Consider the following 25,681-nt stretch of genomic DNA (forward strand, 5'->3'; position numbering starts at 1 on the left):
TGTATTGCATGGAGCACTGGCTGTTATAAGTAAACAATGAATCTTGGAATACTACATTAAAAACTAGTGATGTGGGGTGCCTGGGTGGCTCAGTGGGTTGAGCCTCTGCCTTCGGCTCAGGTCATGGTCTCGGGGTCCTGGGATCAAGCCCCGCATCAGGCTCTCTGCTCGGCAGGGAGTCTGCTTCCTCCCCTCTCTCTCTGCCTACCTCTCTGCCTACTTGTGATCTCTATCAAATAGATAAATAAAGTCTTTTAAAAAAAAAAAGTAATGATGTATGGTGACTAACATAACACAATTAAAAAAAATATTGTTGGATAATTGGAACATCTGGGTCACCTCAGAGTTGGTACCCGTTAATTATTTCTTCCTTTGCAATTGGTCACATTTTTCTTGCTTTTTTGCATTGCAAGAATTTTGGATTTCATCTTGGACATTGTTAATGTTATGTTTTGTAAACTCTGAGGCTTATAATTTGTGGGGGGGATTTTGATTTTTATTGTTCCTTTTAGCAGACTGTCAACCCATTTAGGTTCAGATGGCAAATTTGGTGTTGCCTTCCACGGGTGGTACTTTAAATCTCAGTTCAATTCTGAGTCATTGCTATACTGGTAGGGTCTGATCTGTACCTTTGTAGGTCTGGCGTAAGCCCAAGACCTTGTGTGGGTTTGTAGATAGAATTAGGGACTCCCTTTCTCTCATCATTATCCTTTTCAGGATTTTTTTTCCACATTCTCCAGCGCTCACGAGCCCTTTTCCTTAATTCCACTGGCCAGAAAGATAGGGTTTCTCTTAGAGGTTTAAATTCTGGATTGTTGCTCTGATCAGTGATTGTTTCCTGGCCTTTGGGCAAAGCTATTAGAGAGAAAGGAAAAATAATTGAACTGGGAAGTTCACTCTCCTGTGGGTCATTTTTCCAAGTTGAACTCCGCTCTACAAATGCTTTTGTTTGCTTTTCAGAGTCCTCAGTTCTTTTTTCTTTCTTTTCTTTTTTCTTCTTGTATTTTGTCCACAGTTCTTAGTTGTAAACAGTGGGGAAAATAGGCTGTATTTTAGTTTGCGCCACCATACTGTAACCATAATTCTTTCTCTGACTGCTCTTACGGTTTTTCTCTTTTCCTTTGATTTTTAGTAATCTGACTATGCTGTGCCTAAATAAAGTTTGTGTGTGTGTATGTGTGCTTAGCTTGTGCTTGGTATTCATTGAATTTCAGAGATCTGTGTGATAATTTTTGCTTAATTTGGCACATTTTGGCCTTTATCTCCTCAAATATTTCAAACTCCGGTCTATCTTGTTTCCTTCTGGGAACCCAGTTTTACACATATGAGGTTGCTTGGTATTTATTGTCTCATGGGTGAAGGGTCAGCAAACAATTCTGTATAGGACCAAATGCCCTCAAGTATTTCGGCTTTAGGATACTACAATCTAGCAACTCTTTAACTCCTGTTACAGTTTGAAAGTGCCCATAAGCAATAAATATGTAAACAGATGAGCATGGCTGTGTTCCAGTATAAGTATATTTACAACAGAACGGATTCAAGAATGTTTTGGTGTTAGAAGAATGAAGAAAGAATGATAGATATAATAGGTGACTAGATTACAAGTATAAAAATAACAATGCCTTTTTTTTAGATAATAAGGAAGAAAGAGCTAGTTTCTCAAGAGTCCATTCTTGGTACCCTTCTCTCTAAATTTTCTTCCTTGGTTATTTCAGTCAGTCCTCTGATTTTAGTTACTACCTAATTGTTTTTTTACTTCCTGGTGTGTGATTTATAGTTAAAACCTTTCCCTTGATCTCTAGACCTGTAATTTGAAAAGTCTGCTGCTGGGACTCTCTCAGTCTTGTCCCAAATACACTATGCTCAATGTATGCAAAGGTTCCTCATGAACATACCATCACTTACAAACTGCCTCTTTTCCTGTAGGTTAGCTAAATAGAAGTCTAAAGACCTCCTCTTCAAGTTTGCATTAAGAGATAATGACCTACACCCACTCACCCCCACCTCATTTTTCCAGAAGGCAAGGAGAAGTCACATTTCAGGGGGAAAGTAAATTGAGGTTAGGGGAAGAAAGGAGAGTATTTAGAAGTCAGTGTTTAAGGGCACCTGAGTGGCGTAGTCGGTTAAGCATCTGCCTTTAGTTCAAGTTACGATATGAGGTCCTGGGATCAAGCCCCACTTTGGGCTCCCCACTCAGCAGGGAGTCTGCTTCTCCCTCTCCCTCTTCCCCCTGTCCTGCCTTCACTTGTTCTTTGTTTCTCAATTAAATAAAATCTTTAAAAAAAAAAATCAGTGTTTAAAGGGAAGTAAGGAAGATAGTAGCTTGAAGAAGGAGACAAAGAATTATCTTTTGGCTAAGAGAAGCTGTAGTAGATGTTATTAGTGTCCTAGCCCTATCTCTTTGGCATTTAACTCCATGCTTTCTACTTGTGTCTATGATTTTCTGCCTGAGAGCTTTCTTATTGACCATAGAGACATTCTTGGCTTATGGGCAGGACAAGCCAGAAATGCCAAAGTTAATGCCTTTAGAAAGGCTTTCAACCAGTGATGGATGAGGAGTTTGGTGGGTAAATACCTCATTTTTCATTGGGGTAACTGAGCCATGTTCTACACTATCTACCAGAGCTTTCCAGTAGAATCATGCTCTAGTTATCCATCAGGGTAATTGGCTAATCCACTGTTTACTGACTGCCTTCCCTTCCCTATCTTACTTTTGATCCCCCTCCTCCAGTGTTTTTCCTGGCTCACTTCTCAAAACAGCTCCTTTTATATGAATCCTTGAATCAAATCTGCTTCTGAGGAAACCAAAATCAAGGTAGACACTCTAGCATGATAATAATAAGAAATAAAATTTGTTTAGTATTTATTAAATACCAGGTGTAACTCTAAGTGCTTTATAATCCAATAGGAGAGGTACTGTTTTCACCCGATTTTACAGATGAGATAGCTAACATAGAGAGGTTAAGTAACTTTCCCAGAGCATGGCTAATAAATGACACAGTCTGCATTTGAACCTTGGCCATTTGTCTCTAAATTCTGTACTCTCAACCTACTAGACTGAAGGAGAAGAATGGGAATAATGAATAAAAAAGAGGGAATGAGGATAATTCATGAAGTAAGGCCCATTTAAGGAGCAAAGAAGAGGGTTAGGAGATCTAATCTGAACTAAATGAGTTGGGGTAGGATTTTGAAGTAGCTAGAAAGGTTGTCAGTTTTTTGGTAGATGTACCTTTATTGTCAGAGAACACAACTGGCTCCCGACCAGTATTCCGATGATGTTCCTGAACTTTCAATAATTATTATTTAGGATTTTATGGATTATTAAAAACAGTTTATAAGACACAAATATAGAATATGAACAGATAACTCTCAGGAGAAGTAATATAGATAATAAACATTTCAAGGACAGGAAAAGGACCTATTAAAGTAGACTGAGAAAGAATCATCATCAAAGATAGAAGGAACACTAAAATAAGGGTTGAAGTCAAGGGGTAGGAGGAAGGTATTTAAAGGAGTAGACTGACAATACTCATATACAGTGGAATGTGAAAGATAAAGACTGAAGCTAGGGAATTGAATAAGCAATAAGGAAGTTTGTGGCATTGAGAAGTCATACGTAGGAATTTGTTAGTAAGGGACTGAAAAAGTTCAAGACAACTTTTCCCTAAGAAATTTCATGATGAGGAGAAATAGAGAATCATTTAACTTTTTTTCCCCCTTCATTTGGAGGAGACCAGTAGGCTTCTAGGTTTAGAAATCCTCGGTTAAAGAGATTTACTAGTGAACAAAAGGAGGACATAAGTAGTTGAGTGAAATCCTGAGGATGGCTAATGAGATAGGGTCCACTGTATGAGAAGTATACTTGGATGGAGTAAAGGCTCTCTCTTTCGGGATGATGGGAGTTGAAGGAGGTTTCAGAACTGGAGGTTTCAAGAATACATTTTCAACCTTTTTATCTTTCTGTGCTGATACTTTTTTCTAATCTCTTCAAATTCTCTCTTCATCTGTGTCTGAGATGCTACAAACCTACCTAGTGGGTCCTTAATTTCAGTTACTGTATTTTCTTTTTCATAAAAGTTTGATTTGGTTATCTTCCATATATGCTATATTCCGCATATGCTGCAGATACTTTAAAGCTGTCTCTTATTTTCTTTAAATTTGGTAAGCATAGTTGGGTCTGAAAATTCCACCTGCACTCTGTTTTGGTATCTGTTGTCTATTTCTGCTAGTTCTCAGGGTTCCTTGTATCTTTTTGTGTGCCTGCTTATTTGACTGATAACTGTCGTTTCGCTTGTGGTAGCTCTTTGAGGCCTGGGGTGAACAGATTGTCCTTAGAAAGTTTTACAATGTCTTCATGGCTTGAGTTTTTCTCACCCACTTTGGCTACGGGTATCTGCAGTATAAATCTGAATGGGGCACGATCTAAAGTTTAACTTTTCAGAGACTTCTTTCCTCACTTTTTATTCCCTCATTTTGTTAGGCTACTGTGCCCACTGCCAAGGTGGTTTTATATAGAATTATTATCCCGCATCCCCACTGCCATATGAAGACTTCTAAATAGATCAAGAGATTGAAGCTATATATAGGAAATCTGTTTGCATCTCTCCCCAGATCAGTTTGAACTGCTAAAATCTCTTTTCTTGTTACTAATTATCAGCCTAGGAAAGTAAATAAAAGTTTTCTACTTAGTAATCAGACTACTGTTCCTCCCTAATTTATTTTGTAATGCTTGAACACAGTGATGAGAGTATCATTACATTAATTACATAGGAGAAATAACTGGTTTACTTAGAAAAGCTTTAAGTACATACAGTGTTTTATAAATTAGTTGATTTTTTTTTTTAAATTGGTGTTGTATCTAGTGACCTGGATAATTCACTTATTATTTATGGATTATTTTGCACTTTCTGTAAATACCCTTAGGTTATGTACAAGTAAAAATGCTTTACTGTTTTCTTATCCACCATTATGATTTTTATTTCTTTTGTTTAATTTACTGGCTTCCAGATTAAGTAATTACCAGATTTAGTAATTATCAGATTATTTTTTTTTCCTGCTTTACGGAAGTATTTCATCCCAAGTAGTTGTTGAGTTTTATAAAATACTTTTTCTATTGAAATGATTATATATTTTTTCCTTATTTTACTGTGCTGTTGAGTTAAATTGATTGGATTTTGTAATTTATCTATCTTTTTTATAGGTTGCTGAACATTGAAATCAGGTTTAGATCAGTGGCTTTTTTAATCTTATTTTTTAGATGAGATATAATTCACATACCATGAAACACACCATGTGAAAGTATACAAATCAGTAGTTTTTAGTGTATTAACAAAGTTGTGCAAACAGAACATTTTCCTTACCCAAAAAAGAAATCGTATACCCATTGGCATTCACTCCGCTTCTCTTTTCCATCAGCCCCTGGCAACCACTAATCAGCTTCCTGTTTCTATGGATTTGTGTAATCTGGACATTTGAAATGAATGGAATCATACAGTTTGTGACTTTCTTTCACTTAGCATAATGTTTTTAAGGTTCATCCATAAAGTAGCATGTGTCTATTCCATTCATGGCTGAATAGTATCCTGTTATATGGATGTACAACATTTTGTTTACCATTTGTCAGTCGATGAACATTTGGGTTGTTTCCACTTTTTGGCTATGGTAGTATTTCTGCTTCTTTGTTCATAGGAGATGTTGGCTTAAGATTTTCTTATTTTGAAATATCCTTTTCAGATTTTGGTATCAGAATTATGCTAGTCTCATAAAATGAGTTGGGAAGTTTCTTCTTTTTATATTCATAGGAAGATTTAGTTTAAGATTGAAATTGAAAAAAATGTACCAGTGAATTAAGTATTTAGAGGAATTCTCTGGTGAAGCCACTGAGTCTATAGTTTTCTTTGTGGAAGGGTTTTGGTTAGGGATTCAGTTTCTTTAACAGAATATAAGACCATTCAGATACTGTATTTTTTCCTTGTTTAATATTGAGAAGTTACATTTTTCAATGGAATTTGCCCTTGTATTTAAATTGTGAAATTTATGGGCAGTGTCTATGATGATGTCCCCTTTCTTATTTCTCATATGGGTAATTGTGTTTTTTTGGTTTTTGGTTTTTGGTTTCTATTTTTGTTTTTTTCCTGACCAGTCTCGCTAGAGCAGTCTTTCCATATCAATCTTTTCAGAGAACCAGTTTTGGTTCCTTGATTTTCCCTGCTCAGTGTCTGTTTTCTATTTTATTGATTATCTGTTGTTACTTTTGTTTCCCTCTTTTTGCATTGTTTACTTGTTATTGTTTTTCTAGCTTCTAAAGATGTAAGCCTAGATCATTTATTTTCAGAATTTCTTTTTTCATTATATGCAATTTTGTCTTTGCAAACAGCTATACATTTTCCTTAAGCACTACTTCAGCTACATTTCACAAGTTTTGATATGTCATATGTCATTTTTATTTAATTGAAAATCTTTTCTGAATTCTGTTTTAACTCTCTGTTATAGGTTTTTGAGTCATAGGTTATTTATTTGGGTTTTTGTTTTGTTTTCTTTTTTAGATTTCCAAACATTTGGGAATATCTTAGTTTTTTTTCTACTGGTCTCTAGTTTAATTTTTCTGTGATCACAATCTCAGTCTTTGGAAATTTGTTGAGACTTAGTCTGTGGTCCAGCATTCTGTTGTCTATTTTGGTAAATACTCTATTTGCATTAGGAAAGAATGTGCATTCTGCAGTTGTTAGGTGTGATTTTCTAGGTGTGTCATTTGGGTCAAGGTGATAAATCATGTTTTAAATTTTCTATATCCATGCTGTTTTATCCTGTGCTTATTCTGTCAATTAAAGAGAGGTATGTTAAAATCTGCTCTTTTGATTGTGAATTTGTCTTTCTCCTTTTATGTAGCTCAATTTTACTTCATATGTTTTGAAGTTATGTTATTATTTCATGCATCAGATTTGGGGTTGCTGGGTCTTCCTATTGAATTGACCCTGTTAGCACTATGAAGTGCTCAGTTCATCTCTAATAATACTTCTAGCCTTAAAAATTAATTTTGTCAAATACTAATATAGCCATACCAACATTTTTTGCAAGGCCGGTAATCACGTTCAGTATATATCTTCTCCATTTCTTCTACTTTAGCCCTATGTCCTTTTATTTAAAAATTCGACATAACGCTTATTAAAGATCTTCCTTTTGTATTTCTTGTACTATTGGTACATTGACAATGAATTATGTCAGCTTTTGTGGGTCTAAAATATATTTTTGTCTTCCTTTTTAAAGGATATTTTTGATAGGTACATAATTCTAGGTCTACACCTCTCTTTCCCCAGCACTGTTCAACAAAGAGAATGGAAGCTATCAATCTTACTGTTGTTCTTTTGAGTGTATCTTTTTTCTCTTGTTGCTTTTAAGATTTTCTCTTTATTCTTTGTTTCAGCAGTTTGACTGTGCCTAGCATTTGGTGTGCCTATGGTTTTCTTTGCATTTTCCTGCTTGCATTTCCCTGAATTTCTTGAATCTCCAGGTTGATTTCTTTCCTCATGTTTATAAACTTTTCATTAATTACCTGTTCACATACTGCATTTGCTCCGTTCTTTTTTCTGTCTTGGATTTCATTTACATGAATATGAGACCATTTAACTGTGTCCTACTTGTTTCATACTCTGTTTTATTCATCTCATTTTTTTCTTTGTGTTTGAGTTTGGATATTTTCCTTTTGCCTATCTGCAAGTCCATGAATCCTATTTTCCTCTGGTCTAGTCTGCTCTTAAAATCACCTGACAAGTTCTTGATTTCAGTTATTTATTTCTTAGAAAAGCTACTTGGCTTTTTAAAAATTAGATTCTTTTGAAAATTGCATTTCATCCTATTTTTCTATCTTTGCATCTATTTTAAATCCTTGTCTCCTAAATTCAATGACAGTTATCTTGAGTCTGCCTGATTATTTTGCTTCTTGTATATCTCTTAATATATTTATTATGTGCCTACCAGTTATTTTCTTTCAGAGAGTTTTGCTTTTTGCTCTGTTAGACAAGTAGGATGAGATGTTGACAATTTCCATCCTTTCATGGATTAAGGAGACTCCTCCTCTGACTGGGATTCTGTCTTCTACACATTGGGAGACTGGGAAATTGACTCTGTTGGTACAGCCTCCCTATCCTCTAGCATCCCATTGCTGAGCTTTATAACACTAGGGAAACTGCCCATGTATTTGAGGCTTTTCTAGATTTCCAGTCTCACTCCAGCTAAAGCTCCACTAGTTTCTGGTTTTCTTTAGTAGAGTTCCTTTGTTTAAACTAGGCTCAATTTGACCTCATGTGTATCCAAACTTTGCAAATACCCCCATGGAGGAAAATGCCAGTGGTCTGAGCTCACCATGGAAATGCTCTTTCATCTCTGGAGTTTTGGTTTATCTAGTTCTTAATTACTTCCACAGCGTTCTTAGGCTCGTCAAGTTTTTGAAGAAAGAGCAATGGTTTGCTTCTCTCTAGTATCTTACTTTAAGGAAGTGGAAGTCCAGAGTTTATCTTTGCAAAAAGAAAGACATAATTTTAAGAATGCTTATTTGTTCCATTGTATATTTTTTCCTGCTTTGTCGAAGATTATTTGACCATAGGTCCATATCTGGGCTCTCTGCTCTGTTCCACTGGTCTATGTGTCTGTTTTTTTACCAGTACCATGCTGTCTTGATGATCACAGCCTTGTAGTAAAGCTTTGAAATCAGGCAATGTGATGCCCCCAGTTTTCTTTTTCAGCATTTCCTTAGCAATTTGGGGTCTCTTCTGGTTCCATACAAATTTTAGAATTGTTTGTTCCAGCTCTTAAATACCAGTGGAATTTTGATTGGGATGGTATTGAAAGTATAGATTGCTCTAGGCAGTATAGACATCTTAACAATGTTTATTCTTCCAATCCATGAGCATGGAATGCTCTTCCGTCTTTTTGTGTCTTCTTCAATTTCTTTCATGAGTGTTCTGTAGTTTCTTGAGTAGGATGAATACCCAACTTTTGTATCAACATGTAGGGACTGGAGGAGATTATCAACATGTACGGGACTGGAGGAAATTATACTTAGTGAAATGAGTCAGGCAGAGAATCAATTATCATATGGTTTCACTTACTTGTGGAGCATAAGGAATAACATGGAGGACATTGGGAGATGAGGAGGAGAAGTGAGTTGAGGGAAATTGGAGAAGACAGACCACGAGAGACTGGACTCTGAGAAAAAAACTGAGGGTTTTGGAGGGGGCTGCTTGGGTGATCCTGGTGGTGAGTATTAAGGAGGGCACATATTGCATGGAGCACTGGATGTGGTAAATAAACAATGAATTTTGGAACACACACAAAAAAAATTAAACTAAATTTTAAAAAAAGAATGCTTATTTGTATAAGCATAGTGATATTTTGAACAGTTTTTATCTGTGTTCCATACTAGTAGTTACTTTTTTTTCTTTCTCATTGAGCCTGTTTATCAAAGTACACTCTAGACCAGAGGTCGACTAACTGTGGCACAAAGACCAGCTAGGCTTAGAGCCTGTTTTGTATTGCCTGTGAGCTAAGAATGGTTTTGATGCTTTTAAAGGTTAAAAAAAAAAAAAAAGTGTTTTGTGGCATATAAAAACTATGAAATTCAAACTTCAGTGTTCATAAATAGTTTGTCTATGTCTGCTCTCTTGCTGTAATGGTTGAGTAGTTGCAACAGAGATCCTATAGCCTACAAAGTGGAAGGTATTTACAGTCTGCCCTTTACAGAAAAAAAATTTGCCTATTCTTGCCTTAGACCATAGACTTAGGAATTTTTCATTTCTCATTACTAAGGGAAATTAAACAAAAGATTGAAATCTTCTTATTCTAGAAGTTCTTTGAATTTGGACTTATTAAAACTCCAGTATTTTAGAGTTAAAAGGAATCTCAGAAATAATCTCCTTCATCTTGTTATTTTACAAATGAAGAAACAGATTCAGGATGAGAGACGTTTTTAAATTAAATTTTGACTAACTTTTGTTTTTTCTTTTAGAAAACAGACTCAGCAATAAGCTGATAGAGAAACTAATGATCTATATCATGGAACAACGTGCAAATATTCATTTGTTCTTACATTGCAGGAAAAAAATTGTTTTTCCTTAAACCATGGTAGCTATTAAAATTTCTTCTTGGAATTTTTAAAGTAAATATTTTTAAAATAAATATTTAAAGAATGTTAATAGCCTTTGCCTCTTATTAGCACTCATAATTCTTTCAAATCTCATAGGTATGAGGTTCTTTTTGTGAAATGACTAAAAATCCTATGAGATCAATTCCAGACATTTTTTCATTTTAAGTTCCTATTTGATTTAGGGTTTCAAGTCCTAAATCATCATAAATTCCAGGGTGAATTGTTACTGTGTAAGACTGGTTTCTAGAGTTTTTCTTTTATCTGTCCATCCTCTGATATCATAAAAACTTTATTTAAACTTAGTTTTCAACTAAGCTTTTCCATTAGTTATATAAGGGGATGTTAGCTTACTGACAAATTGCATTTTTATTTTCTAATGTTGACTATAGATTTTCTTCATAATAACTTTTAACTTATTACTGGCTTTCTTTTGACAGCCATCTACTTCTTACAAAACAAGCCAAATTAACAACAAGAACAACGATAACAACAAAACACAGTAAAATCAATTTCTGGGGATTTGGGAGAAGCTGTTTCTTTATAGTCAGGAATTGGTGGGCTTAGGTTCATTAAAATTGTTATAACTAATTAAATGCCAAACTAGTTAAATGCATAGGAAGAAGTATTGTAGGAATATATATTAAAATCATTTGAACTTCAAAGATGTTCATTAAACAAAAACAAATATTGATGTATATTTGTGAAGATTTTTAGTCTGTGATGAGTAGGCTTCAGGAAAGTCATTTTATTTGGGTTTATATATTCTACTTCTCTAAAGATTAGTTTTGAATGAACCTTGATGTTTTTCTAAGTTGTACAAAAGGGGCTAATCTTTTAGCAGTTACATGTTCCTGTTGCTCAAATAACTGATTTCATTTAATATAAAAGAGAAGTTGTTTTTCTAAACCATAATGAGAAATATCCATTAATTTTTATTAACTTTTTGTTCATTTTTGATAATTCTTGAACAACCATGATATGTCAGGCAGTGATGCAGGTCTTGAAAGAACAGAGTTGAAATAGACATTTTTCATGCTCTAGCAATGCTCATAGTTGGATAGACTGTATAAGCTAGTGTGTCTGTTCATGTGTCCCACATGACACTATTGATCAGTCTTTCTCTTTACTTTCGTAGCATGCTCTCTGGGGGAAATCTTATCCATGTACATGGTTTTCCATTACCTCCGTTGCACCAAAATCTGCATAAAATCATTTCATGGATAGCTCCTAAATGGATATGTCTGGCTTACATATCCTTTAAATGTTTCTGTGTATCTACAAATCTAACCTTGGTCCTCTGTGTAATGCTTAAAGCTCTGAACTTCATTCTTTTCTCTCTTTCCTGTCTCCTTCCTCCAACTTTTTCTTTCTCTCAAAATAGTATTGAGTACTTTGTTCTAAGTACTTTTTAGACCAAGAAGCTAGAGCACAGCACAAGAAATACATGGCGTCTGTACTCTTGGCACTTACAGCTTGGTGAAGGAGTAATGCATTGAACACATAATCCCATACATAATTACAGTTGTAGATAACACAGTGAAACAAGTATACAGTGATGTGAGAGTGAATATTAGGGAAATTAACCCAATCTGGGACATTACAGAGTAAATGACACTTATATTGGGGCCTCAGAGATGAATGGTGGTTAGCAAAAGATGTGGGAGAGAATACTAGGAAGAGGGAGAGCCTTTGTGAAAGCCCCTAAGTAGTTTAGCAGGTCCACATAACTAGAAGGATGTCTTTGTGGCTGGAGTATGATGAACAAGTTGGAGAGGGATGCAGAATGAGGCAGGGAGGCTGGCAGAGATCAGATCTTGGTAGGAGATCTTTAAAGCCATGCCAGTGCTTTTGGACTCTAAGCCAAGAGAATTGAGAAGATACTAGTAGGGTTTTGGGTGGGGTAGTTATCTCCCAGATTTGTGTTTCTATTTTTTTTTTTTAAGAATTTTTATTTATTTATTTGAGAGAGCACACATGCTGATGAGGACATGTGAGCTGGGGGAGGGGCAGAGAGAATCCCAAGCAGACCTGAGGCTCAGCTCATAACCCCACATGGGGCTGTATCTCACAACTGCAAGAACATGACCTGAGCCAAAATCAAGAGTCAGATGCTCAACCAACTGAGCCACCCAGGCACCCCTTCAGATTTGTGTTTTTAAAAGTTGATTTGGGTTCCTGGGTGACGAATGAATTAAAGTAGGGCAAACATGGTTGTACAGAAATGAATTAAAAAGCTTTTGCAGTAGACCAACCAAGAAGTGGTGGTAACAGGTTATTAGAATTGCAGCCGTAGAGATGTAGACAGATTCAAGAACTATTTATAAGACGTAATTGACAAGAATTTGTGATTATTTTGGTTTAGGGAGTAAAGCTGAGGGAACTGTCAAAGATAAATTTTCATATGCTTTTTCATGTCTGTTTTGCTGACATTTTAGTATCTTGAACCCAAACATCTTTAAAAATGAACTGGGGGCACCTGGGTAGGTCAGTTGGTTAAGCAGCCGACTCTTAGTTTCCGCTCAGGTCATGATCTCAGGGTTGTGAGTTGGAGCCCTGCATTGGGCTCCGTGCTGGGCATGGAACCTGCTTAAGATGCTCTGTCTCCCTTTGTCCTTTACCCTTCTAAAAAAATTAAAAATGGGGGCACCTGGGTGGCTCCATCAGTTAAGCATCTGCCTTTGGCTCAGGTCATGATCTCAGGGTCCTGGGATCCGCCCCACATTGGGCTTCCTGCTCAGCGGGGAGTCTGCTTCTCCCTCTCTATCTGCCTTTCCCCCAGCTCATGTTCTCTCTCTCTCACACACACACACACACTCTCAAATAAATATATAAAATCTTGAAAAAAAAAAAATAGAACCAGTGTTTTCCTTTTGGAAACTAAATTCTTCCCCTTGACTTCCCTATTTTTGTGAATGACATCCCTACCTCCAGGTGGCCTAGGCATGCAACTTTTGTTTTGGTCACAACTTCCACTAAATTAGTTACCAAGTGTTAAGGACTCTAGCATCTAGTGTCTCTTCCTTCCCCTCCTCCTCTTCCTCTTTTCTTTTCTTCCCCTCCCCTTCCTTTTCCTCCTCCTCTTCAGTAGCATCCTTTTGCTGATCATTAAATTATGTTTTTCATTCAAGTCTTTGAGCTCCTTGAGGGCAAGAACTGTCTTTTTCATGTTATATTTTTTAGTACCTAACAGTGTGTACCTCAGTGTTAGAGACATACTTAAATAACATGACTATATTCCCTGATTCTTCTTTCTTCCACTATAATTCTTATTTTTTTGCCACATTTTTTTCTATCTCTTTCTCGAAGTCATTTGGGGGCATCCTTCTGCTTAAAGAATAATTTGGTCTTAGGCCTGTGAGCTTATGAAAAAACTGGCTACAGGATATAAGAAGAGTATGAGTTGGAGTCTTTTCTATAGCAATTTAGTAAAAATTGCTTCCTGTCCCTTTTAATACTGTAGCCCTTGCAATTACAAAGAGTAGATTTTTCTGGGAAAGGAATATACCTAATATTTATTGGCCTCCCCACTACTGAATAACATTTTAAAAACTTTTATCTGATGCCAGTTGCCTTTTTTAATTTTATAAAAATATTTGCAAAATTCAATTTTTTGATCATTTAATGTATATTTCTTAGCATTCCAGTGCTATGTTATTATCTCAATAGCTATATTGTGTGTTAGTATCTTATGTGTGCATGGAGAGTATATTGTGTCATAGAAAGTTTGCAGAAGAAACATTCAGATATCTACTTTGGAAGTACGTTTTTCATAGCTTTGTATATTCTAATAATGAACTTTCATAATTCTTTTTTTCCACTTTTAGGAATAAGAAAATTTTAAATAAGAAGAAGTTGAAAAGAAAACAGAAGAGCAAATCAAAAGTGAAGACAAGAAGCAAGGTAAAACTGCTGACAATTTATAGGGAGTAAGGACTTTTTCATACAGTAATTGGAATAAAAATGCCAAGATTAAAAAGGTATAACTAGCAAACCATTTCATGTCTATTTTTTTTTTTAATTTTAATTTTTAAAAAGCCCCTTGTTACATAGTTATGCTATTTAGTTTCATTTTGGGGGCATTTCATCGCCAGTGGCCTGGAAGTTAATATCTGGGTGATGAAAATTATTTACTGTTTATTCATGTTATCTTTGATCAGTTTTTGGGGGGAACATATCCATTTCTCTTCTTTTTTCTCCATTCCTAACTACATGTTCTAGAAACTGAGTAAAATTGGCTTGGACATTGGGACTTGGATTTGGCCTATGCATATGTCATGAGTTAGGGAGAATCTTGATATATCTATATTGTTCTGAGCTTTTTTTGGTGATGGGTGGCTGTGCAAAAGAAAATGCAATATGGAATATTTTAATTAGATGAGACCATAGAGAGCAAGGATCTTTCTTTTTCCATCTAAAGCGGAAGTCTTCTCTATTAAATCTTAGATATTTTCACTTTCTACCAAAGAGTCTTTTTTTTTTTGAACAGTACTAATAAGAAGCATAGACAGGAGAAAGAGGGAAGTCATAACTATGATTTCTGAACAGCTCTACTTTTAGTTAAAGAAACAATAGCTTAGCTTAGCCTGTATATCATATTTAAGTTCTAAAGACAATTGTTTCCTGCCCTTTTTAGTTAGTGTTCTTGCCATTTTGTAACTGAGAGAAATGTACTTTAAAGTAGTAAGCCAAAAAATAAAAGTATAGGGGATGAAATTTATTTCATGGCTCTATCTTAAGACACAGCTGGATCCATCAGTAGTGCTGGCAAATCTGTATCTTCATCTCTTGCTTCTGCTTTCTTCTATGTGTGGTCTTATTACCTCTGGCTGAGGATGAAGGCTCCTGGGGGCTCCAGCTTCATCAGTTCTAGCAGAAAGTCTTGAGTATGATTTTTGATTGAACTTTGTCATTCGCTTTGGCCTTGGAGATAGGGTACTTTGATTGGTTAGGCTGAGTTATGTTTCATCTTTCTTCTTTTGTCCTCGGGTTTTTTATCTGCTTTTTAGGAGCGCCTTGTGATAAGAGTGATAAAAAAAAGTTACTGATTTATTCCTAAAACATTAATTGCATACTGACCTTGTGAAGGCCTTATGCTGGATATTTGGAAGAGAAAGATGAGTAAGAAATGTTTTCTGCTTATGATGGGCATATAAAATAATAAGAGTGTCATTAGTCTTCCTGCTCTCTATTACTGTTTCTGGACTATTTTTCATTCACCTTTTTAAAAAAGGTTATTTAAAAAATTCCAGTGAGCTTCCCCCCCAATATATTTTAAGAATGAACATTTCTTTTCAGCAAATGAAATAAGATACAATTTAACTATACCACTTTATTTCCTTGTTTATTGCTGTCATTGGCTCTTCTATTTCCCCTCATCCATTAGCCATCTCCTTCATTCAGTTTCTTTCTTATTCCACTTAAGATAGCACAGTCTTAAAAAAAAAAAAAGTACTTAATCTCTATTAGTTCCCTATGGCTGCTGTAACAAATTGCACAAACTGATGGCTTAAAACAATACAAATAATCTACAGTTTTAGAAGTCTGAAGGCCAAAATGGATCTGGGCTAAAATCAAGGTGTTAGTAAATCTGCGTTCCTTCTGGAGACTCTAAGGGAGAATTCATTTCCTTGCTTTCCAGCTTCTAGAGGCTGCCTGCATGCCTTGGCTTGTGCTCCTTTACACCTTCACCAGCAATGGTTGGTTGACTCCTCTCATGTTGAATTACCCTGACATGTTTTCACTGTTACCACTCCTTCTTTGACTGTCCCACCACCCTCTCTCATCCGTAAGGACCCTTGTGATTACATTGGGCACACCCAGATAATCCAGAATAAACTCTTCATCTCAAAATCTGTAATTTATTCACATCTGCAGAGTACCTTTTGTCATGTAAGATGACACATTCCCAGGTTGCAGGGACTAGGGGAGGGTATCTTTGGAGGCCAGTATTCTGCTTACCACATCTTCTTTTCTCCTGTTTGTTGCACTCATCTGACAAAATTTAATCCTGTACGAATCCAGCTGTTTTCTCTTTCCCTGCAGGTGAGTATTGTGTGCTGCTAAAGGGAGTTAAGATACCAGTACACATACATGATTACCAGTCTCAAATGGACCTTGCATAGCTAGACTGTCTTCTTATTTTTTCTGATAAAATAGTTCTATGACTGTTTCAAACCTTTTCACTCTCTTCAAAGTTGGTAAGTCCTACCCTCTAACAAATGACTTTACTTTCTTATAGAAGAAGTCAAATCCATTACACAGGAAACTTCTTCAGCATCCTGTTACCAAACATGCCTGGGTCTTAGGTTAGGATATTTAAAGCAGAATTTTGAAAGATATTATCAAGGTTTAGAAAATTTCCATCATTCCCTAGCATTTCCTCATCCTTTGCTGCATTCTGTCTCTTCCTACAGCTATGGCTCTAGGCAACCACAGATGTACTTTCTGTCATTGTAAATCAGTTTTTTATTTTCTAGAATTTCATATAAATGTGATCATGCAGTGTGTACTCTTTTGTATCTGGCTTCTTTTCCCTCAGCATAATGATTTTGAGTTGTATCCATGTAGTTGTGTATATTAACAGTTCATTCTGGTTTGGTTTTTTTTTTGCTGATGAGTATCCAGTTAGCGGATATATCTCAATTTGTTAATCCATTTACCTGTTGATATTTCCAGTTTTTGGCTATCACAAATGAAGCTACTATGAATATTTGTGTATTAGTCTTCGTGGATAGATGTTTTTGTTTTTTGGAAGGATAAATGCCTAAAAGTGGAACGAGTAGGTGCTATTTCCTTCCATGATTTGCCAAAAAATTGATAAGTCTCAAAAGCAACTTACACTGATGGCTTAGATTTATTACAGCCAAAGGTACAGAATAGGCAGCAGGAAAGAGAAATCAATAGTATTAGTGGTGTCTAGGGAGTTAAGGCATAGGCTTTCTAAAGTTCCTCCTTGTCTGAGCACACAGGATACACTTTGTCTCTGACAGTGAACTACAAGGATATGTATGGAATGTTTCTGTTCAGGAAAGCCCACTTGAGTCTTAGAATATGAGACTTTCACGGGGGGGTTGGTCACATGTAGACATGTCCTGCTTTGCAGTCAACCATGGTACGCAAGACTCAGGTGCACATTATCAATCTTGATGTTTGTACAAAGCAGTGGAACAAGCCAGTAGGCCTGGTCCATTGCTCTGGGTGAGTTTTACAAAACCATCAGTAACTAACATAAAGAAAAGTCTAAAGACCACATTCCTAAGGATTGGCCCACAGTCAGCCCTGGTTCCCTTGGGGAAATAACAAGGAATAAGCAGTCGTACCTGCATTGTTCACCGTTTTCTCATGGATGGCATGGTAGATGAATGTTTAACCTGTCAAAAAACCATTCATACTATTTTCCAGAGTAATTTTTGCATTTTACTGTTACACCAGTAGTGTATGAGAGATCCAGTTGCGTTATATCTTTGCAAATGGTGGTATTGTTAGCGTTTAAAATTTTAGTCATTATAAATACATAGGGGTATTTATTTCACTGTGGTTTTAGCTTGCTTTTTTCTAATAACTTATGATGTGAACATCTTTTCATGTGCCTTTGACTATTCATATCTTCTTATTGTGAAATATCTTTCCTGTCTTGCCTCCCCTTTTTATAATTGCCGTCTTACTAAATTGTCAAGAGTTCTTTATGTACTCTAGATAGAAGTCCTTTGTCAGATATCTGTATTACAAATAATTCTTCCTGTTCTGTGGGATGGTTTTTTATGTTTTTATATAGTGCTTTAGAAGAACAAAAGTTTTTTAAGTTTCACAAATGTAATTGATTATTTTCTTATATATATGATTCATGTAATTTGTGTTCTAAGAAATCTTTGTCTCCCCCAAGGTCACATAGATTTTTTTTTCTATATTTTCTTCTAGAAATTTTATAGTTTAAGCTGCTATATTTAGGCCCATGATATGTTTATAGTTAATTTTTCCGTGTGGTATAAAATAAGCGTTCATGTTCATTTTTTTTCGTATTGGTATTCAGTTAATTGGCATCATTTTTACAAAGACTTCTCTTTTTCTATTGAATTGTCGTAACACCTTCATAAAAAATAAGTTGACCATACTCTTTTGAACCTATTTCTGGAATTAATTTTTGTTTAATTGATCTATGTATCTGTCTTCACACCAATACCACACTGTTTTCTTTACAGTAGTTTTGAATTCAGGTCATATGTCTTCCAACTTTGGTCTTTTTAAAAAAAATTGCTTTAGGGCGCCTGGGTGGCTCAGTTGGTTAAGTGACTCCCTTTGGCTCAGGTAATAATCCTGGAGTACCAGGATCTAGTCCCACATCAGGTTCACTACTCAACAGGGAGTCTGCTTCTCCCTCTGACCCTCCCCCTTCTCTCACTCTCTCTCTCTCATTTGCTCTCTCTCAAATAAATAAAATCTTGAAAGAAATTTTAAAAAACATTGCTTTAGTTACTTTAGGTCCTTTATGTTTCTTTATAAATTTTAGTATCAGCCTCTCAATTCTATTCTCAAAAGTCTCTAGAATTTTTATTGGGACTTCATTGAACTTGTAGATTTGAGGGAGAGTTGTCATTTTAATAATATTAAATCTTTTAATCAATGAACGTGGTTTATCTCTATTCTCTTTAGGTTTTCCTTAATTTCTTTCAGCAATGTTATTTTGGTGTTCAGTGTACAGAGCTTGCACATAATTTTATTAAATATTAATTTTGTGGTTTTGATGTTATAAATGCTATTAATTTTTAAAAAATTTTTGAGATGATCATAGTAATGCAGTTATAAGAAATAATACAGAGATTCTATATACCATTCACTTGTTTTTCCCAATTGCTAAAGTATTGCATCACTGTGGTAAATATCACAACCAGGAAATCCATATTGATCCAACCTACTGAACTTATTCAGATTTCACCAGTTTTACACGTACTCATTTGTGTTTGTATGTGGTCATGTATTTAGTTCTATGCAATTTTTTCACATATGTGGATCTGTGGACAATTACCGCAGTCAGTGTGTACAAGAGTTCCATCACAGGGATCCTTTTTGCTACGTTATATAGCCATAGACATTCCCCCACACTCACCCTCTCCCTTGACTCTGGCAATCACCAATCTATTCCCCATTTCCTTAATTTTTTTCATTTCAAGAAGGTTATATAAATGTAATCATGGGGACTGGCCTTTGCCACGCAGCTTAATTCTCTTGAAATTTATCTCAGTTGTTGCATATATCATTAGTTTCTACCTTTTTATTGCTGAGTAAGCATTCCATGTAGTAAGTATTCCATGCAGTAAGCTGTATCGTGGTTTGTTTAACCGTTCACCCATTAAAGTACATCTGAGTTGTTTCTTGCTTATTTTGAATAAAACTTTTATGAATATTCATGTGCTGGTTTTTGAATGAACTTGTGTTTTTATTTCTTTGGTAAAAATGTCCAACAGAGCAGTTGCTGGGTTGTACTGTAAGGTGCATATTTAATTTTGTAAGGAACTGCTATACTTTTTTCCAGAGTGGCTGGACCATTTTATATTACCATTAACAATGTATAAGAGACCCAGTTTCTCCACATCTTCACCAGCATTTGGTGTTGTCATTATTTTTTTTTCTAGCCAGTCTGGTAGGTTTGTATTATGTCTCATTTTGTTTTAATTCGCATTTTCCTAATGGCTCACTATAATGAACTTATTATTTGCCTTCTGTGTATCTTCTTCAGTGACATGCCTATTCATGTCTTTTGCCCATTTTCTAAATTGAATTGCTATTTATTTGTTTTTTACTGTTGAGTTTTGAAAATTCTTCATATATTCTGCATGCTAGTCTTTTGTGAAATATGCAAATAGTTTCTCCTAGTTTGTAACTTAAATGCTATTATTTTTTAAATTATATTTTCCAGTTCATTCTTAGTATATAAATACATTAACTTTTTTTTTAATATGATCTGGTATCCCATGACGTTGTTAAATCCACACATTATTTCTAGTGACTTTTTTGCAGACACTTTAAGATTCTCTACATGTCTTCTACAAATAAATTTGTCTAGTAAGTACTTCTTTCTCACTATATCTTGTATTCCTTTTTCTTGGCTTATGTGGAATCACATTGTTGAGAATAGGTGTCTTTGCCTTGTTTGCATCTTAGGTTGCAGGTGTTCGGTCTTTTACTATGTGTAGCTATGGGTATTTCACAGATGCCTTTTACTCCGTTTTGGAAATTGTCTTTTATTCCTAGTTAACTTGTACTTTTTATCATGAATAGGTGTTTCATTTGTGTCAAATGCTTTTTCCATGTTTATTTATAGTATCATATGTTTTTTCTATTTTTGTTGGTATGGGGAATTACGCTGATTCCTTTTCTAGTGTTGTTACCAGCCAGTTTTTTTGGTAGATCGTGATGTATTACCTCTTTCATATGTTTTTGGATTTGGATTGCTAATAATTGCTTGTTTTTAATATCTCTGAAAGGCATACTTACATGCTATTTGTCAATTAATTCTGGTATATATTTTTTCTAACAAGAATTAGTCCACTTTTTCCTCAGTTATTCATGGAAGAAGGTTAGAATTTTGAGACCAGTGTGTTTGGTACTTGAGGTGTACTTCCTGGACATACTCTAATTTTTGTAACTTGCATTAATAGACTATCTTAAACCAGTTCTGTATAGTTCTAATGTAAATGTTGATCTCAAAAGTCTGATTTTGGTCTGATGAATAAAATGCTGGGCCAAAACAGAAATGGACTCTTTAGTTTTAACAATTAAATTACCAAGCATGTGATTTTTAGTATTTATTAAGACTGATAGCTGGGAGATAGCTTCAGGAAAGCATATGTCCATAATCTGCAGAAATCTAATTTCCTAACAGTACCATAAAAAGTTGACCAAAATTAAAAATTCTATTTTGTTTTGTTTTTTGGTTTTGATTTCTGTTTAAGCCCCTAAATCTACTTTTAAAGAAATCAAAATGTAATTTAACATTTGTAGTAGGTCACTGAGACTCTGTGATACATCTCATGTCCCCTAGAAAAGCAATAAATTAATATCCTGTGATACTACAACAGTTAAGCTTTGTTGGCTCTTTTCCTATCATGGGCTAAAAGGGCACTCCTGTTAGATTCTCTGCCACTCTCCATACCTTGCCAGTTTGGTTATTGCTGTTACTTAGAAAGTAACAAAGTGTAGAAGAAAGGGTACGTATGTAAATTGTTAGATTATCTTTGCTGTGTCACATGTTTGACTTCTGCAAGTCATCTAGCATGTCTAATCTTTAATTTTTTATTTAAAATGAGAATTGGTAGGGGCGCCTGGGTGGCTCAGTGGGTTAAGCCGCTGCCTTCGGCTCAGGTCATGATCTCGGAGTCCTGGGATCGAGCCCTGCATCGGGCTCTCTGCTCAGCGGGGAGCCTGCTTCTTCCCCCTCTCTCTCTGCCTGCCTCTCTGCCTGCTTGTGATCTCTCTGTCACATAAATAAATAAAATCTTTAAAAATAAATAAAATAAAATGAGAATTGGTGATTATGGAAACAAATATGAAATTGAAGTATTCTGTCTTATATTTCAGTCTGAAAACTTGGAGAATACAGTAATCATACCAGATATCAAACTACATAGCAATCCTTCTGCTTTCAATATTTATTGCAACGTACGCCATTGTGTTCTGGAATGGCAGAAGAAGGAAACATCGTTGGCAGCTGCATCCAAGAACTCTGTGCAGAGTGGAGAATCAGATAGTGATGAAGAGGAGGAATCCAAAGAGCCCCCTATCAAGCTTCCAAAGGTAAGACACTAAGTTCCACTTGGATGGATAACCTACAAGTATTCCAGCTATAGTACAAATATTTGCATTGCTAAAATACCTTTTTATAAAATTGTGCACTAAAAATTAACAGGGCTTATGGGGAAAAACAGGTTTGGGGCAGACTAGGAAAACTGCAGTTTTATAGCTGGAGTGCTCACAAAGTCAGTAATTGGTAACTCAGTGGTGAGTACTTGGACAGCCCAGGAAGAAAGATCAGGGGCTTTGAAAAATGTACAAAAGCAGTAAAGTGGAATTGGTGGCTTGTAAACCTTGAGCCATTGCAGATAGAAGTGGATCTCTGAGCCTGTTGGCTGCTGTTAAAGTAGGCATAAGCAGAACTGCAAACTACCACAAGCCAAGGGCCATAGAAAGCTGGGGGTGCTCCCTTCTGGAGAGGGAATCTGGGGTACAGGTATTCATTTTTATTTTTCTTGAACTAGAACTAGAAGGGCTCCTGGCTGTGCAGCTGCTGGGCTGAGAGCTTTTGCCTTTTCTGCCCAAGGATATAATCGTACTCTTGCTACTTTGGCTCCCTTGGCCTAGGAAGAAAATTTCATATGAAGCAGTAAGATTTCTACATTGTTCTGATATCATTCCTTATTGACCAGAGACTTGCAAGCTAATTGGTGTTATAAAAACATGTATGGTAGAAGAATAGGCTATTCTTAAGGTACTCCCTTCTATTTAAGTATTAATATATTTTAAGACTGTAGTGTTATTTTATATATAATATTTTGTCTATATTGTGTGTATAGTTTGTACTTCTAACAAAAGATATACAGACATTTTTTAAAAAGGTACCTTTATCATAAATGATTTATGCATATTGCTTTTTTCTAAATATAGACATTTTAAAATGATTTCCTTTATCATAAATGATTCGGGTCTGTTGCCTTTTTACTAAACTGATACCTTAAAGCCATGCCTTGAAAACTTTTTTTTTTTTTTTTAAAGATTTCATTTATTTATTTGACAGAGAGACAGATCACAAGTAGACAAAGAGGCAGGCGAGGGGGTGGGGAACAGGCTCCTTGCTGAGCAGAGAGCCGAATGCGGGACTCGATCCCAGAACCCTGACCTGAGCCAAAGACAGAGGCTTCAACCCACTGAGCCACCCAGGCACTTGAAAAGTTTTTTATACACACCCAGAGGAGCTATTGTGTAGATATTTTGGTATTTGAAAATAGCAGCCAAGATAAAAAGTATGTTCCTCATCTGATTTTTTTTTTTTTCCACATCTCGTGGTGGCTATTTCTAAGTGTACCACTGTCCTTAATCATTACTGTCGGGTTCTTCTCATTTTATGCTCAGCGGATGACTTGTTTCCTGTTTCATAGAGTAAGAAAGGTTTTGTGAACTTCCTCTGACTTTTAGTCAATCATCTTCAAATATCCTCTTGGGACTCTTCTTCCTTTAGTCCCTTTCTCTCCAGAGTCCTTAAGTGTACCTTCTTCACTACCTCCTTCTTCTACTTAAAACAAGCAAGCTCATCTTTTCCATGTAAGTTCCTCTAGGTAGAGAGTTTTCCATCAGGTACTGATACATCAGGAAATAGAGTACAGTGACTAAGAACTTGGGCAGTGGAGTCAAACTTCAGGCTCAAACACTCACCATTAAAAATGGTAGTGCTCAGTGGTGCTGGCAAAGTTACTTGATTTATCTGTGCTTCAGTTTTGTCAACTGTGAAATGGAGATAACATCTACCTCGCAGGATTGTAGTGAGGATTCAGTGAGTTAATAAATGTCATAGTTATAAATAAGTAGTTAGAAATATCAGCTTAGGTGCAAACAAAGTCCAAACAAGAAGTTGAGTAGGTGCAAATGAATTTGAGTTTCTTTTCAAGGAACTCTTCAATCTATTAATAAATACTTTACGTCCAAGGAAATCAAACTTCTGGACAATCTGTGAGATCATGTGACAAGCGAGAGGAGAAGTGCTGAGATGTCTTTATGCAGAGGCATTCAGAATGCTGTGGGGTTTCGGCGTGGGTGGGGACTGAAACTCCCAGGTGGTGAGTTTGGCAGCCATTTGCGTGACATGAAGGACAGACATAGAAGAAGAAATGAGGCCTTTAGGGCTTGAGGTGATGGGAATTTGAGGGCAGGTGAGAAATGTTGGCATTTTTCTTTTCCTTTTGACCATTTCTGCTCCAGATGCTACTCTTTTCCATCAGTTCCTCTTCTTCGAAGTTGTTCCTCTCTTGCTCCTCCTGCATGTGTGGCCATCGCTTTCCTTTTTTTCACTGAGGTTTTTTTCTTCTCCTACTCCTTTTCTCTGGCATAATTAAGATAGTTTTTATTTGTTGTTGAAGTATCACTTTGATGCAGTTTTATTTTAAAAGCTAAGTTGAATTTATTATATGGCCCTTGCTTGTCAGTTCCTTTGCCTTGTTTTATTGGGTCAACAGCCATTGATATTTTAAAAAGAACTGTCTTACCCCCACCTAAGTACTTCATATTGAGTTTTTTGCCTAAAACAAATTTTAGGGTCTCCTGGGTGGCTCAGTTGGTTAAGCGTCTGCCTTCAGCTCTGGTCATGATTCTGGGATTCTGGAATTGAGTCCCACATTGTGCTCCCTGCTTGGCGGGGAGCCTACTTCACTCTGCCTCTGCCTCTTCCCTCCACTCATGCTCTCTCTTTCTCAAATAAATAAATAAAATCTTTAAAAAAAGAACAAAAAACAAAACACAGTTTTTACCCAGCTCACACCATCTTTCATTGTCTGATTTCCAGATCCTCCAAAATGTTTCAAGCTTTATAACTACATTATTTTTAACAGTTATTTTTAGATTCATACTTTGCTTTCACTCTCATTTGATGCTAGTCATTCCACATATTTTGTTAAAAGATAGAGACATAGATAGACTTCTTTGTTTACTTCTTAAGTTTATTTACTTCTAAATTCTTTTTTGAGTTATAGCAAGCTTTATATTAGGCTCTGAAAACGAAATGATGAGACACAGCCCCCACCCTCAAGAAAGTTATGTCTGGTAAGGATAGCTGGCATGTCTAGTGACTTAAGGGTTACTCGGGGCGTGATAGATGTAGCACAACAGGGTGGGGTAAAACTGCAGTACTGACTGCGGATGCATGTGCAGGCAGAGGAAACAGCATCATCGTAAAAGTACAAGTGGTCTCTTCTTGGCCAGAGTGGAGTAGCTGAGTTGGGTGAGTCAGAGAGCAGCAGCTAGATTATAGGGCCTTCTGTGTCTTGTAGCCACTTTCAGATTTTGTCTTATGATTTGGAAATATTGAAGATTTAAGCAAGAGAGTTTAATCAGACTTGTATTTTAGTAAACTTACGTAGGTGCTAGTAAGAAAGATCACTGGAGGTGGAGAGATGAGAGCAGAGGGACTAGTTAGGCAGCTACTGCAGTTGTCCACTAAGAGTGACTAATGGTTGGAATGAGGTAGTGGTTGTGTTTAGCCTACAAGAAGTGTATGACAAGAATTAGTAGTTGGTTGATTATGAAGGCTGACAGAGAGGGTGTAATCTAAACATATTTCTGAAGTTTCTGGGGCAGTGCCATTTACTACAAAAGGGAGAACTGGAAGAGAAACACCGCTTTGCTGGAATGATGATGACGTTTAGTTCTGGCCGTATTGAGTGAGGTGTCCCATGTACACTAGATAGGGCTGAATTTCCAAAGAAAAGCCCCAGCGAAAAATAGAGATTTGGGAGCTATTACAGTGTGGGGGGAAGAAGGTGAGATGAAATTCTGTTAGAG

At 36.0% G+C, this 25,681-nt stretch overlaps 1 protein-coding gene across 11 annotated transcripts in view; it reads left to right on the forward strand.

Annotated features, from left to right (window-relative positions):
- MYCBP2 (MYC binding protein 2) overlaps positions 1-25,681 on the forward strand; it is a 262,254-nt gene that overhangs the window by 13,851 nt on the left and 222,722 nt on the right. For all 11 annotated transcript variants that reach the window (XM_032864195.1, XM_032864196.1, XM_032864197.1 and 8 more), the window contains exons 2-3: positions 13,966-14,041; positions 21,716-21,931. In XM_032864195.1, coding sequence (XP_032720086.1) covers positions 13,966-14,041; positions 21,716-21,931 — 292 coding nt within the window. The remainder of the gene's footprint in view (positions 1-13,965; positions 14,042-21,715; positions 21,932-25,681) is intronic.

Source organism: Lontra canadensis, unplaced genomic scaffold (genome assembly GCF_010015895.1).
Source record: "Lontra canadensis isolate GAN:19392208 unplaced genomic scaffold, GSC_riverotter_1.0 scaffold26, whole genome shotgun sequence".
Taxonomy (NCBI): domain Eukaryota; kingdom Metazoa; phylum Chordata; class Mammalia; order Carnivora; family Mustelidae; genus Lontra; species Lontra canadensis.